This window comes from Dromaius novaehollandiae, chromosome 1, assembly GCF_036370855.1.
Source record: "Dromaius novaehollandiae isolate bDroNov1 chromosome 1, bDroNov1.hap1, whole genome shotgun sequence".
NCBI lineage: Eukaryota > Metazoa > Chordata > Aves > Casuariiformes > Dromaiidae > Dromaius > Dromaius novaehollandiae.
Window position 1 is genome coordinate 56331806 of NC_088098.1, and position 15636 is coordinate 56347441.

The 15636-nt window shown below is 43.3% G+C and overlaps 1 protein-coding gene across 1 annotated transcript in view; it reads left to right on the top strand.

Moving 5' to 3' along the window:
• SYN3 (synapsin III) overlaps positions 1-15636 on the top strand; it is a 204043-nt gene extending 188407 nt beyond the window's left edge. The window contains exons 11-14 of the mRNA XM_026118004.2: positions 4571-4705; positions 9825-9909; positions 11581-11878; positions 13390-15636. Of these exons, the coding sequence (XP_025973789.1) occupies positions 4571-4705; positions 9825-9909; positions 11581-11878; positions 13390-13522 (651 nt within the window). The 3' untranslated portion in view covers positions 13523-15636. The remainder of the gene's footprint in view (positions 1-4570; positions 4706-9824; positions 9910-11580; positions 11879-13389) is intronic.

The window sequence follows — 15636 nt, forward strand, 5'->3', positions numbered from 1 at the left end:
TGCCTCTGTCACTATGCAATTGGAAGACAGGCACAGCATCTGACCTGCTGTAAACTCCGCCAACACAGGCCAGCCAAAGAAGATGAGCGGGGCCAGCCTATGGTTTCATGCAGGGGTGCTGACACACTGGAAAGCTATGTGTGGGAGAGCAGTCCCACCCGCTGAGGGTTGGGATGCTGATGAGAACCACATGAGCCCTCTGGTGACTGCACATTCCAGTGTTATGTATCTACTCTCTGGGGAGCAGTGACCTGTCAAAGGCCATGTGATATAAGTGCACTGCCAGCAATGAAAAGCTGGCAAGCCTCCGTCTTTCCTGTAGCGATGAGGCTGTGGCTGATGGGTCTGCTCCTGCGTGCAATTCAACATCACCTAGAGGAGCATCCCCCAAAGTAGACTGTCTCTTTGCCATGTACTTTTAAATCACTATGCATATGGGGCTGAGAAAGGAAGAGCAAGAAAGAAGTCTTGCTAGGAGAGGAGTCTAAGGACATTTGGACTGTGTCCATACATGGTCAGACGTGAGATGTGGTTTTCAGATCCCTACATCTATTCTTGCACATAAGCCTATGTACGTGCACACATGGCTGATTCTGTGCTTAAGGATTATATGCCTCTGTCTGGGTATACCTCTGGGTTTTCACATCCACCCCTGCATGTGAGTGACTGCATGAAAGGCACATCCATATGCTAACAGCCATCATCATGTTGCACAGGGCAAAAATGTACAGCTATACTCCTCTCCCTCTAGGCCAAGGTAAAAAGCAATAGATCTAATAAGGTACAAGTCAGAAGAAATACATCAACTTCAGATGATTCAGGCTGAATTATACCAACCAAGAACCTGATTGAGCAGGTCTGATGTACAAACCTCTAGCAAGCATTCAGATGCCAGGTTGATGGACGTTGTCCAGAAAAGAGTAGAGTAAGTGCAATACAAAGGACCAGAGCAAAGCCAAGCAGGCACCTTTTCTACTTTATGTAGATCTGAGGGAGATGCTGAAAAGAAATTAATTGCCTCCAGCCTACTTCCCTGAGTGCTTTTCTTGGTTTGAAACTGATCCTTTATTTTGCTTTTTTCTTTTGGCAGTGGGGAAAAAAAGTTTTTTGACAGTGTGACAGTTGTATTTCTCTTGGTGAGAGGGAAAAGTCTGCTGTGACATTTACAAGAAAGCATGTCTAAATGAGCTGAACAAATAGGAAATTTGCACAATGCAATTGCAGGCAGTAATTAATTTTCACAGTGCAAAGCAGTTCTCTAGGAAAGATTTGCAGATGGAGCAATGGGCAGTTCTATGCACTGAGATTCGTCACAGTGGTTTGTTGCAAACTGAATCAGATTAAGAGAGATGAGTTATCAGCACAGCACAAGAGTAATCTGTGAAACCAGGGTATTTGATATTACTTAAACTTCATTTCTGTTCCCACAGTTAATAGTAGAACCTGCCACCTTTCTGCCCTTCAAAACACTAGCACACTTTAGCACTATTTTCAAGGCTCATTTTTAGACCTAAGAAGAAATCTACTGATTTCAACAAAGCTTCATTGTATTAAAGCGGTCGTGAATTTGACTCTGAATAGGGGTACTTACTTTTCCTCTGCTTTAAAAAACTTTGTCACTTCAAGGGAATATCCAGCAGGGTTCAGCACTTGCTGAGAAGGCCAAATTCTCAAACTAGCTCAAGCTAGGTACTGCCTTTAGCAGTCAGATTCTCAAAATTGCTCAGTAGCATGTATGTGCTGGATGATGAAGGCTCAGTAACTCCCCTCCTCTCTTTCTTTGGCATTATAACCCCTTCCTACATCCCTGCTATGCTGACAAATATGGAGCCAGTGGAGAGCAAGTAAAATGATCCATGTGATTTATTCCTCCACCTGGATCAGGTACCCAGCTAAGCCCTACCTACCATATAGCCAAGCTGTGTTGCTAGCCATGCTCATTGCTGCCCTGCACAAAGCCCTGCCCATCCCTTCACCACTGCCGTATCAGTCCTTTTGATATGTCTAATCATCTGTTTCCTTCCTTCCTTCCTTCGGTCCTTAAAAATCACCCAACACCCCACTCTGGCACATCAGAGCATGGAATAACAAGTCCAGCCTTCAGGCCTCAGCATCAGATAGGCTCAAGGGGGAGGAGTGGGATGGGGTTTTCCTGAGTCTCTTCTTTGCCCTGCCGCCTTCCACTCCCCTCATACACCTTATCAGGCAACACCAGCTGCAGCAGGAGAAGCAAGCCACTGACCTTCGGCAGCTACAAAGGCCAGATCCATATGTGCCGACGTCTTTTGGTCTTGTCCAGCTGTTCTGTGAGCTCCTCAGGATGAGATGAGCTTAATCTGTCTGTGATTCATGTATTCCTTCCAGCCATTTGATTTATTTTGGCATTAGCATTCGTATCTGCCCAACTCCAGAGCAGCTCCCCTCTTCTGAAAGACAGACAAGGTGACATCTCATGCTCATTTTCAGATGAGTGGTAACCAGCCGTATCATTTTGCTCATAGAAATCATTGCCATTTTCAAAGGCCTTTCCTTATGCAGTGATTCTCCATGCCCATATTCCCAGTCTCCCACATCTCACATTCCCTCTGCCAGATACTACACAGCAAGACAGAAGATACTGTGATCCCTGGTGCAGCTTCTCTGACTCAGGTGGGACTTGCTCCAGGGTTCACTCCCTGCTGGTGCCTTTGTTTTTTAAAACAGCATCTTCCACTTCCACTCCAGCCACTGCTGCCACAGAAATAAGGAAGAGCATTTCTTAAGATGTGTAAATGAGGGGATTTTTTTTTTGTTATTTGGGTTTTATTGTGTCTTTTGGATACAGCTATATCTCCATTATTTACAGGGAGGGTTAGGGAATCACCTAGTTAAACTTCGCTGGCCAGCTTTTAGGAGAGTAATGGCATCATCTAGCGGCCAGACAGGTCCCCCGCATGGTGCATTAAAATGAGCTGAGAGTCCTTTTTTCTTACACATGAACTGGAATTGCTAAATGAAATGAGAATGATTTTGGAGGGGAAGTTGAGAGGAGGGAAACCTGTGCAGCAACCTGCTGGAGAGACACCAGGAGTCCCCTGGAGTGGTGAGATGCAGAAGGTACCTGGCTGTTCCCTGCCACCATGGCTAATGCCAGCTCCTCTAGGAACTATCTCCTTTCCCCATCTCCTTTTTTTAACAGGGAAACAGAGAGGTGGACAGTGGAATGAAAAGCCATCTCATGCATATAGCTGAGCACTTCCATTTAATTTTCTAACCTCCTTCTTATGCACCCTAGGTCAAGCTGGCGATGGCTATAAACACACAACTCTTCATGAGAATTCCAAGTTAAAGCTCCATAGGCAGCTTCTTTAGTGTTCATGACACACCTGTAGAAATCGATCCAAGTTAACAATTATTGCGTAAGATGAGGCTAGAATAGAAACTCAATGAACTCATTTCACTAACAGACCTCCTCCATTTTAACTGTGAAAAAATGTGCAAAACTTTCCACTTCACTCAAAGAGTGGACTCTTGCAGCCTTGCTGGGGTGGAGTGCACTTGCGATTGTTATCTGAGTATGAGTCAGTGCCTTTCTAGAGCAATGCAGCCTTTAACTCTGCATTTCCATGTTTTTTAATGTTTGGTTTAAAAATAAAGCAAAAGAAAATAAACTCTTTCAACCCTGATATTTTAGTACAATTATATTTACTCAAACTGAATCTTAACTTCATCATTGTGCAGTTTTTCCTGTGGGATTTAGCTCCGGTTTGTGAAGTACTTGATTTATGATGAACTGTTGAAAATGATATTTAGGGCTGCTGAGGGTCAGTTGTGCTTTCATTGTTATTATTATTGTCAGAGCATTTCTTACCTTAAAGACCCTTTGCTGGCTCTCCTTCTTCTCTCCCTACACTCTTGTTTTCTCCAGCACAGTTGTAGTACTTGTTTGGGAAGCAGTCATATCACAGCAGTGTCAAGAAGACAAGAGAGAAGATGTTTACTTTGCTGTATTGGGTGCTGCTGTTTTGGTGACATCCTATTCATTATGCATCTTTTGTGTTTATTTCCCCTCTCAGGGTGCACTGCTTTGCATTGATTAATCGCAAAGGTTTCCTGGTTCCTCCAGTCCTCGTTGCTTTAATCTCCACAGGCTTCTGTACATTGTTTCCCTTCTCCTGTGCCTGCCTGTGGCCCTTTCTGCTGCAACGTCACCCCTAAATGCCATGGCACAGTGCCAGAGAGACCTCACCCACGAGAGGCATCTCTTCAGGGCACATGAAGAAACCAGTTTGTGTTTAGTTGATTTAAAAAGCCTCCAGCCACCAGAAGTTTTGGTTTGGCGTCCAACTTTTGGCGCAAGGGGAAGGAAGATGGGGAGGCGGGGAGTATGTGCCTTTTCCAAAAAAAAAACTAAGACAAATCCCACCCCTGGGAGAGTCAAGTGTGTTTCGGCGCACAGGGTACTGACTGATTAGAGGTGTTGGCAAGGACATAGGGACACAAAGCAGATTATTGTGAGAGGGTGAGGCAAAAACAGCATCTGCCATTGGGAAATCTCCTTATTAACTGTTGTTTTTCCCTCTTGTGGCAGGTGATGGACAGCTCAATGCCTCTGATCGGGGAGCATGTGGAAGAGGACAGACAGCTTATAGCAGATCTGGTTGTTTCCAAAATGAGTCAGCTTGTCACAACAGCTGGATCTACCCCGTCACCGCTGAGGCCTTGGGTATGAGAATATGGAGACATTTTGGACAAGATGTTTTCTCAGACCTTTTTCCTTCTCTCCTTCGAGCAGTTGTCAGGCAGTCACATGTGTCTCAGAAATGAACAGTCCCATATGGGAATGTATTGGATAGACTCACTCCTGCTCTTCCAAGTCTTCTCTGAAGTGGGTGCCCCTAAAAAGTGGCTCTCTCTCCCTTCCTCTTCTTCCATGTAACTGTGATATCACATTGGTAGCATGGGCCATGCATCTAGACACGCTGGCTTGGTACACTAAATCCCATTTCAGATCTGTATTTTTAGAGGCACTTGTTGCTCCTGACTTCATCTCCACAAACACCAACCCTCGGGATAGGTTTCATTTCAGTCTTTGCATCCCTGATGAAAAATCTGGGTTTCCCAAACAGGATAGTGAGAACCTCCACCAAGAGCTGTTCCATTTCTTACTGCAGGCTTGCTTCTTTGGAGAGGTCCTTCACCTCTGTCATCAGGAGGAGGCTTGACAAATGTTGAATTTATATAGAAACCTGTCATCTTTGGCTTTAAGATGACCCTTTAGGGCTCCTCATGGCACATTCATTTTGTGTATAATCTTAGTGCCGTATTTCCCAGTGGCAGTTGTGTGTAAATGAAACACACCAGAGCACAAACTGTGACAGTGAACTGTCTCCAGGTATACGCGCAACACCTCTTTCAGTATCTAGCAGAGAGCTAAGCAGGAGGTTGAGTGCAACAGAAATCTGTACAAAAGAAACAACAGGAGAGTAAGCAGGCTGAGGGATAATTCTGACTGCAACGCACTAGAAAAGTTTTGATTTGAGACAGAAAGTGGTGGGAAAGGACTCTCTGGCTCTCTACCTCTGCCATAATGACAGCCCACTCCTGCTAAACCAGATCCCCAGCATGTATTCAGGGTAACTCCAAAACAGGTTTTAGCTTGAGTGAGGGGGTAAACATTTAATAGACACAAAAAAAGCTTTGGGGCAGGGAAAACTATACAGGAGGCATAGTATCTACTCCTGTTAAAGTGGAATTGACAACTGGCATCTGAAGTAACCAAGATATAGAGTGTTTAAACTAAGAGCAAAGGGGAAGCTAGCAGATGCGTCTTTTGTCTATGTAATATACTGGTACGGGTTTGGATTGAATTACAACAGACCTAAAACAGGGCCAAAATAAGAGCAAAACAAATGGTCCTGTAGAGACTGGATGTCAAACAGAAGAGTTAAATAAGAAAAGGCTCTTAACCAAGAATAAAACCTACATATGTCTGTATACAGAATCAAGAAAATTAAAAGCACAAATGTGTAAACTAGACTGTTCTGCCACAGAAAAAGACCTGGATACAACAAACATTACAGAAGCTGTAAAAACTACAACTGCTAATATAACGCTGTAACACATAGTTACAAATATACAGAGGGAAATAATTACATACGAGGGTGATAAGCTGCAAAACTAGAGCTACAGATGAAGAGTTCTACAGAACTTAGCAAAATAACAGTTCTGAATATGGAGGAGAGCTGTGCTGAATCTATAGAAATATGAATCCTTGGATATCCTATGGCTATCCACAGGCTCTCATATGTATTATCAGGGCTGTCTATACCAGTCTCTGGACCAAGAAAAATGGAGAACTTAAAAAACTGTGTGCACAGCATTTAGAGACATGGGAGAAACAATGAGTCATAATAATGTGAGACTACAGCTATCAAGAAGCAAGTCAAATAGCACAGTGGGTCAGCAAGAGGAAGTTTCCCATCTTTTTACGTGACTGCTTCCTAGAAGAGCAAAATCCAAGTGAAGCAGCAGACAACAGCTTGACTTTGCCTCAAGAAATGCCCAGGTACAAATTCAGGAAGTAAACACGTAGCTTTAGGTTTGAAATCCAAGGGACAGATGTGGTATCAAAAAGTAATATGACATGAGCAATTAGAAAAGGTGATTTCAATAAAATGAGAAAATTAATCAAAAGCTCCCTGACATTAAAAGTAAAGCTGTCTGGAAGGTATTTAAGAGAACATTGTTTTCCGGAAGGCCTATATACGTTTCTGATCTGCTCCTGAACCAAGAATGCAAGAAACACACTTCTACAGTTAAGTGGCAAAGTAAAAGATTATGTTGAAGACACACAGAAAAACAACTTCCAAATTTGGAAATCTGACATTTAGGAGGAGCTTTATGCACAATTGTACAAGTAATAAAGGGAAACTTAGAAAGGATAAAATGGATTTTGAAGAGCAAATAGAGGAAAAAATGAAGCAAATCCTTTAGGTTTATCAGAAGAAGGAACCTTACCAAAGAATTGGTGGCCTCTATGGATCACCAGAAGTTATGTAGAAAAGAAGGACAATAGAGACAGTGTTGTGACTCTAGCAGATTTAATTGCTGAAAGTGGGGAATTTCTTAACCTGAACATAGTTTTTCCTGATAATAAAGATAGGGGAGTTGGAGAGAGAAAAAGCAATGATTAAATCAGTGATCACTGATATTTTTTAAAACAACTGAGTCCCCAGACACAAATGGCTACATCCAATGAGACGAATTTAGGAAGCAACTCGGCTGCCAAGAAAAAAGTGCAATTTCATTAGAAACGGTTTTTGCTCCAGCAGACTGGTGTGTAAAAAATGCAAAATCTGTGTTTATAAAGGTTATAAAAGTAATGCAAAAAAATGTAGACAAGTAAGCTATGGAGCGTACAAATTATCTCAAAGAATGATTTAAAGAATAATATAAAACACTACTAAACTGACAGAACTCTGGCTTAAGAGCATCTATCACAGTTTTTTTGCAAAGAAGAATGTCCCATTCATCTTCCTTTTGATTCTTTCCCCATCATCTCTTTGAGAATTCTTTCATAAAGTGGTAGATAACAGGCAATCTGACAAAATAATGTAGCTAGGCTGTCAGCAAAGGTGAGGCAGCAGATGAGAGCCATTAAGCAAAGTAAGCAGGAAGGGGGAACGAGGCAAAGTTTCATTGTGGAGCAGAAACTGGCCTCTGATAATGATGCAGACTAGAGAGATTTTAATTTTAATTCTTGCAAAGAGTGCACAGAGGGGACTTCAGGATACTAAACCAGGTCATGTCATGTCGACATTTGGGCTGGTTGAGCCCACAATGGGACAAGATGTTAATGACAACCTTCTTTTCATGGTTACAACATGAAACCTGATTTCATGGTTACAGCATGGTTACAACTAGTGTTCTCTCCCCAGCTCCCTGCTGCAGCTCCATTCTTTCCCTTTGCTGTTTCCCTTCCAGTGGCAAAAATACCTTGGGCTGGCCCTTACCCTACTCCTTCATCATCGAGGCTTGAAATCCAGTTTGGCCTGCATCTCTGAGAGGCCTTGGGTCGGCTGTAGACATAGACAGTACAGGTGAAGATGAGATCTGATTCCCTTTCTTGGGCTGGTCTAGTTAGGATGTCTCTTGGCATTAGGACAGTAAATTTCCACCAATATCAAGGCAAGGTTTAGTGTCCCAAGGACTAGAAGCCATGAATGGGAAGTTCCCAGGTTTTCCTCTCCATCCATTTTGGCAAGTCCCAGATAAACAGTGTACAAGATGGGCTGGCAATCTCATCCCATTTATGTTAGTCAACTGAAACTCATCTCTCTGTTTCCAACTATGAAACATTTCTTCCCATTTCCGGAATTGCTTAGCTCATTCTCTAGCTAATCATGACCTTCCAGGAGCCTCAGCAACTCCTTTATCATTGTGTTCCCCATATAAATAATCCAGCATGTACCAGTCAATCTGTCTCCAGCTTCCCTGGGTTTCATAAACAATTTGGTGTAACAGGCTTACTCAGACTTTTGTTAACCTTGGACAGTCCCTCTGCGCAACAATTCTGTGTTGCTTAATCTGTTTATTAAAATATCTGTCAAAAAGAGCAAACGGCAAGAGAGAAAAAAGTGTAGATGGCACCAACTTATTTGGGTTAGTCAGGACCAGGGAGGACAGTGAAGAACAACCAACATAGCTAAGTACGCTGAGTCACCTTAACAGCAAATGAAACTCCATATTGAAGATTGAAAGGTAAGTTGAAGTGGGGGTAGAGAGTAGGAGGAGAACATAAACAATCTGTATATCTTGCACAGTCAAAGCTAACCATACCACTTGAGAGAGTTGTTGTAAACAGGCTAATGAAAACCACTGCTCAGCCTGTGGTTGGGTTGACAAAGGAGAAGCAGGGAATGAGGATGCACATGAAATGAGCTAGTGATGTATATGGAGAAGCAAGATACTTCTTCATCTGGAATAACATAGGCAGAACTACTTCAGACATCTGCAGAAGGAATCACAAGCTGGAAACAAAAAGTGGGTGATGAAAATGATTAGGGGCCTGGAAACATTCATATGGAGATACTGAAGGGATTCAATCTGTTGGCTTTATAAAGGAGGTAAATGAGAAGGAGAGCAATAAAGGTTTACAAAATAAGAATGGCCTAGTAAAGGTAGATTGTGAAAACTATTCTCAAACTCAGAACAAAGCAATGAAGTTAAGAAGTGGGAAACCACAGAAAAGAAATGGCTTTTAATTCACCGTGTAATTGGAGAGCAGAACTCATGCCACAGAAAGTCAGTGAAGCTGAGATCTGGGCAAGATTCAAAGGGCCTGGGTGTCAACACAAAAAAAAGGGCCTGGAACTGTTGCAAAGATTTTGTGGAGCAGATAGTAAGCTTCGTGTTTCAGGGTTTAAGCTGGTCCCTACTTATTAGCAATCTAGTGGAGACCCCTTAGGATAAAGAGATGATTACTCCATATATGTTTCCATGGTTCATTTCTACTTCCTCTGGAACATCTGGTGCTGGCAACTGTTCAAAATGGGAGATGGGACTAAGTGATCCTTGGGCCTGATGCATTTGGCAATTCCTGATTGCCTAAAACAGATTTTAAACTGTAACTTCATTGTTCTTCCCTATGAGCAAACAGTTTCTGTGTTTTTTATTACTCAGCTCTCCATTTTAGTCCTATGAGATTTTACCAGCCAGATGCTGAGTGTGCGTGTGTGTGTGTGTGTATCTAAGGAACACTTCAGGATTCTACAGTTCCTGTATTAACTCTGGGCTTCTCCTTGGGGACATTGTATAAACTAGAATGGATTTTTTTCCTCTAGCCTCCACAAGTTCAGCCTCAGTCAGTGAAATCTCAGCCTGGACCTCAGCTTGGACAACTGTCCCAACCACGGCCTCCTCCCCAAGGTACAATTCTTTAGGACTCATGACAGTGGACGTGAGAAAGATCGGTTTGCATTCTAATTAAAAGATGTCAGCATAAAGGTTTTGCTCACTGTTCCAATTCACCGATGAATGGGCAGCAAGTTCGGTGTGCTGTTAAAGCAGCTGCTGCAATATTACACAACAGCTCAGAAAGCAGAGTGAAAATCTGATACAGATCCAGTTAATACCGCAGCTAGAGCCTAGCTCAGCAGTGCGAAGCCACTTGAACTGGCACTGGAGCAGGATTCTGGGCAGAGTGTTTGCTTTTGCACCAATCTGTAGTGGCTACTAATGCTAGCAAAGAATGGGAAGATGCTGGTGCTGTCAGGCCTGGAACAGGCACCAAGCAACAGGATGCTTGATCCATCTGTCCAGATGTTTCGCTGTCAGGAAGGAAAAGCACACCCCCAAGCTGTCCTGACAGGAGAAGCAGGTTTGACTCATGTGATTTGGTCAGAACAACAGGTTTGGTTTATTCTCCTTTAGGCTGCGGTGATGAAGTGCAGGGCTGCCCGGCATGTAGCCCCAGGCTGCATCAAGCATGTAATTCACATATCCTGTTATCCTTTTTCCCACCTCTAGATCCTTTTTGCCACCCTTGTTCCTTTCTCCACCCCAGTATCATCCCAAATTGACACCAGCCCCTAATTACTTTTTCCGCATTGGTCCCAGTTTCGTTATATCCAAAATTTTATATTTCTGACAATGTTACCTGAGTGATTTTGTCCTTATACGGTATTACTGATATGGTTACCTAAGCAATGCTGGCTCTTCAAGGGCCAACTCCCCGGATGTCCCCAGTACTCCCCTTCAATTATCTGTGAAGTTTGGCCATTTCTCACATAATGCCCCCTTGACCACCTGTGAAATTTAGCGATCCCTCACAGTGCTATCTGTAAATTTTGTCAGCTTTTCACACTGTTATCTGTCAGATCCAGCAATTTCTCATGACATATCTATGTGTTTTCCATGTCCGGTTCAGTTAGCTTAACCTCAGGCCAAGGCCTCATCATTAGCATAGCCTTTGCTTGCATCTTTAACAACTAGGACTGAGTTGTGTGATCTGATTATTCTTGTCTACTTCTGTTTGTCAAGAGCAAGTAGTGTGTGTGGGTACAGTAGTCAAAATATCTAGTCCAGTCTCTGTTTTGAGGGTCTGCTACCAAAGTGGTTGGAGCCACCTGCTGCTAATACTGCTGGGATAGATGTACACATAGTGATGGGGTGCAGTTTCACATCAAACCACTGGCCCCATGAAGGGGCTATTGACTCAAACCTGCAGATAAAGCTTTCATTTTCTGCAGAGTTTGTTTTCCAGTGACTCTTCCTCCCCACTGCAGACAGTGCTTGCCAGGGATAAGAAAGATTAGTTATGTGGAAAAGTATAGCACCTTGAAGTGCCTCCCTCTGGGGAGAGGGCAGCAAAGCTTTCATAGTGTTGAGGGAGGCAGAGAAATGTGCTTGCAATAACTCTAGAGATGTGGGCATGAAACTACTGATGGGCCCATAAAAGAGGACTTCCCTTATCCTTCTGCATGATGCTACTCTGAATAGCCTCTCCCCCTGGCAAAACCCATTCCTCCATGTAGATAATCCTTGCTTGTTGTCCACCACATGCACCTCCTCATATATATGCATACATGTCCCTTTCAGGTGGACCACGTCAGCCTCAGGGATCCCAGCCTCCACGGACAACCGCACCACCCCAGCAACGGCTTTCTCCACAAGGACAGCAGCCCCAGAGTCCTCAGTCCACTTCACCTCAGCAACAAAGGTCACCTGGATCTCCACAGCAAGTCCGATCAGCAACTGGGTCCTCCCCAGTGCAGGCTTCCAAGCCAGGCGTCTTTCCTCCACAGCAGCCTAGACCTCCTGCTCAAGGCCAGGGTCCTAGCCAGCCGAGTCCCACTGATGTGTCCAAGCAGCAGGCCACCCCACACCCACATCTGAAGTAGGTCTTCTGTTAGACCATTACAACTGCAGTTATCAAAATTAGGCTGTCAAAAAAGGACCCTGACCTGGCACAAAGAACACATCACCTGTTGTCAGGCAGGAGTTCACATGGTCATAGACCTGCACAACTGTGAGTGACTTTAAAGGTACAAATGCCTGTATGTAACACAGGCCACCACGGAACTGTTGTCAGGAAGAACAAGCTGTACTTTACACCTCTAAGATTTCACATTCTTTCTCCCGCTCATGCACTCATTGTTAATTGTGTGCCTTGCTCTTGGCCATATTAACACAGCAACTACCTTCCCAGCAGTGTATATATATCCTTTTCAGGCTGTAATCATCACATTATTGGTCAGAAAGCTTGACAAGAGGCATTGCTGCACTGTTCGCTGAATGCAGGAGCCGTACAACATTCTTTAGTGAGCAATTTTTGGCAATCAGTGGCAAAATAGGGCAGGCTAGTCATATACGCAGATCATCAGGTGGTGACCACATGTTAAAGTATTCTGCTGGAGCAGAACTCACCAACAAAGTGTAGTGCACCTTTGGTAGCAGCCTTTGCTGGCACCCTTCTTGTTGGAGAAGATCTGGTTGTCACTATAGCAGGAAAACTTGGCAAAAAAAATGTTTGGTGTTGACAAAAAGTTGGCACAAGAACAATTTGCTACAAACAGGCCAGAACAAAATATAACCTGGAAATTAGAAGACAGTTTCTAGACAGCAGAAGAGTGATGTTCTGAAACAGGCTTTCAGTGGTGATGTCTACATCAGCAAAGCAAACCAAGAGCAGTGGATTTATAGATCAAATAGTTGGTGCTAAGGAGTCAGTCTTCACACTATATGTATTTCTGGAAGTTTTATTTCAGAGTCTAGTCTTGTGTTGAATGCCCATTATTGACCAGAAGAAGCCACTTGGTGACATGAACAAAAAAGCTCAATAAATGTGGACAATCGGGAAAAAGCACAGTCCTCATCTGAACTAAAACACAAGCAGATATGCACCCAGCAGGAGCAGTGGGGCCAACCAATAGAACTTGCATAACACAGCTGATGGTCAGAGTAGGCATGCCAGGGCAGGCAGGCAACAGCACACACTGCAGGGGACATGGCTACGCACCTTGTCTAGCCCCTCTTGCTCTCATATTTGAGAGGAGAGGACAAGCATTCATGGTGTGGCTGATGAGCGAAAGGTGGCTTTCAGTCGGAGTCCTTTCTTCTGTGTTAGTAGTGAAATGCCTTAACTGTTTGTCAAAACAGTAGCACCAAATGGCAATTGTATGTTTTTAATCAGTTGTCTTTGTAAACCCCTTACCAGCCTGGACTATAACTACTGGAGCCACTAGCCCCCTAAAAATTCTTGGATGTCTTAGCATATGGAGATGCCCCTTGCTTAGCCCTCCTTCTATCCTTGAATCTGTCCGTGTGATGGAACACAAAGCATCAGCAACCAGCTTTGAATTATTTCCTTCTTCTGAATCTAACTGTCAACTCCCTTTTCTGTTTCAGCAAATCACAGTCCCTGACAAACACCTTCAGCATATCTGAATCATCTCAGCGGGGGAATGCCAATGAAGATGAAGCAAAAGCTGAGACCATCCGCAATCTGAGGAAATCGTTTGCTAGCCTGTTTTCCGATTAACAGCCCTGCAGCTGGATCTGTGCTTTTGTCAGCCCTTACTCTTCATATCAGCCTAACCTGATGTCATCCTGGAATATACTCGATGGTACCTAGCAATTCACACAAAGATTTCAACTAATACCTGGGTAAAAGGAACTTAGAAACCTATAATTGTTTTAATTACAAAAAAAAAATCTAATAATGGTCTGAAAAGTGACTGTACAAAAGTGGCACTATTTCCTTGTTCTTTGCGAATACTCAGAATCACATCTGCTCAAATGACTGAGTTGTAAAGCAAATTTTACTCCTGCTAACCCCTGTGGAGTCAACACAGTTATGACAGTGCAAACTAGATTGTATTTGTATATAGTCAATAGAATTGTTAATTTGCAATTACAGAACCCCTCGTTGAGGCCGAGCTAAAAAGAACATAGGCTGATTTCAGAAACAGATTGCAAAGATTGTTATAAGAATAAGCATTCATTGACTGATAAAGTGAGCATTCCAGAGCTTGGAAACAGCATGAATTGTGGAACTTCATGATACCAACTTGATAAAAAGTCACTTTTCAGAGCAAAACTACATTCAAGTAAAATGTGGTACTAGGCGTCAGTAAACGCCAAAGCTCACATGTGCAGAGCATCCAGATGGACCGCATGTCTGCTCCAGTTCTCTCTGCTCATAGCAGTTAAAATGTCTCTGTTTCGTGCCTTGCATTTATGTTCCCTGCATGTGATTCTTGAGTTCTGAGAGAAAAATGTCATGTTCTAACTGTGGAGCCTTAGCTCAAAAATAACCTGAGAAATGGGCCTTCCACACAAAAAACAACCTCTTCCCCTGCCCCCAGAACCACCACGGAGTTCACATCCACAGTTCACACAAATTCCAGATGAAACCTGGCTAAACTCCAAGTACTTTGGTGACTTGGTCACATCTGGTAAATGCGTCCCCCAGGAACAAGCACAATTAATAGCAGAGCTGATGAAGTGCACATACTCGTGTGCTGAGTGTTCCATAATACAAACTGGATAGAGAGATGGAGTGAAATCCTGTCTCCCTTCTTGAACTCCCATTGATTTCACTGGAGTGAGTGCAAAATGAATGCAAGGTGACAGACCTGTGACAGAACCGGAAAACTAACATTTAGAAATAAGATGAGCCAGGGTAGATCCAGTGACTCTCGGCAATGGGAAGGCAACATATCCAAATAAACATGCAGGTGTGTGTAGTTTAGAATGGGAGGTCATGCAAAGCAGGTAATGATCAGTATTAGATGTCCTCCCTCAGCAACCACAGGGATTATTCTTCTGTCAGAGATGGAAGAAAAACAGTATTTCTTTGCCCAGTGTACTTTACCTCCAGGCCTCCAATACAGAATGAAGTAGCATTTGAGCACAAATGGGGACTGGGTCATGGCAAAAATAGGAATGGCCCAAGCTACGTTTGCAATTTAAAAAACTTGGTGTAAATCAATATAGCTATGGCTATTTCTATCAGCCAAGAGAATCTACCCCTTGAACTGTGGTAGTTCTGTTTACAACACACCTAATGAAAACACCAATTCCCATACCACCACCTGACAGACATGAGGCAGGTCTCTATGGGGAGGCAGGCAAGCTTCCTCAATTTTTCCTCAGGCTTTGCCATGTAACTTGGTCACAAACTCTGCATGCAGCTTCAAGGCCAGACTTTTAACTTTGCATCTCCCTTTGCAACTCCCCATGGGTTACACTTAGGAGTACCAATGGAAGTAAATAAGCTAAAAACTTTCCAGCCAATGGCACAGATCTTTCCTGTCATTTAAATGGGGAGATCCCCAAAGCAGCAACACCAACAGCAGCATTTGCCATCTTGGATCTTATGATTCACAGATCATAGTGGGAATGAAGCCAAACAAGCAATTCCTTTCTGCACAGCACCTGTAATGAACATCTAGATCCAATCTGGATGTAGTATAACCTACCCCTGAACAGAGCTTTACACATATAACGGCTTTTGTGACCTGTACACTTTCAGGCAAGCAACTTGCATAGCTTTTCCAGGTTGGAAGGCTCTCGAGGCACTCATCTGGATCAATGATTTATATCTCAAGTTCAGTATTAAAGAACCACCTTATTCCCTGATGGTTTGTCTTT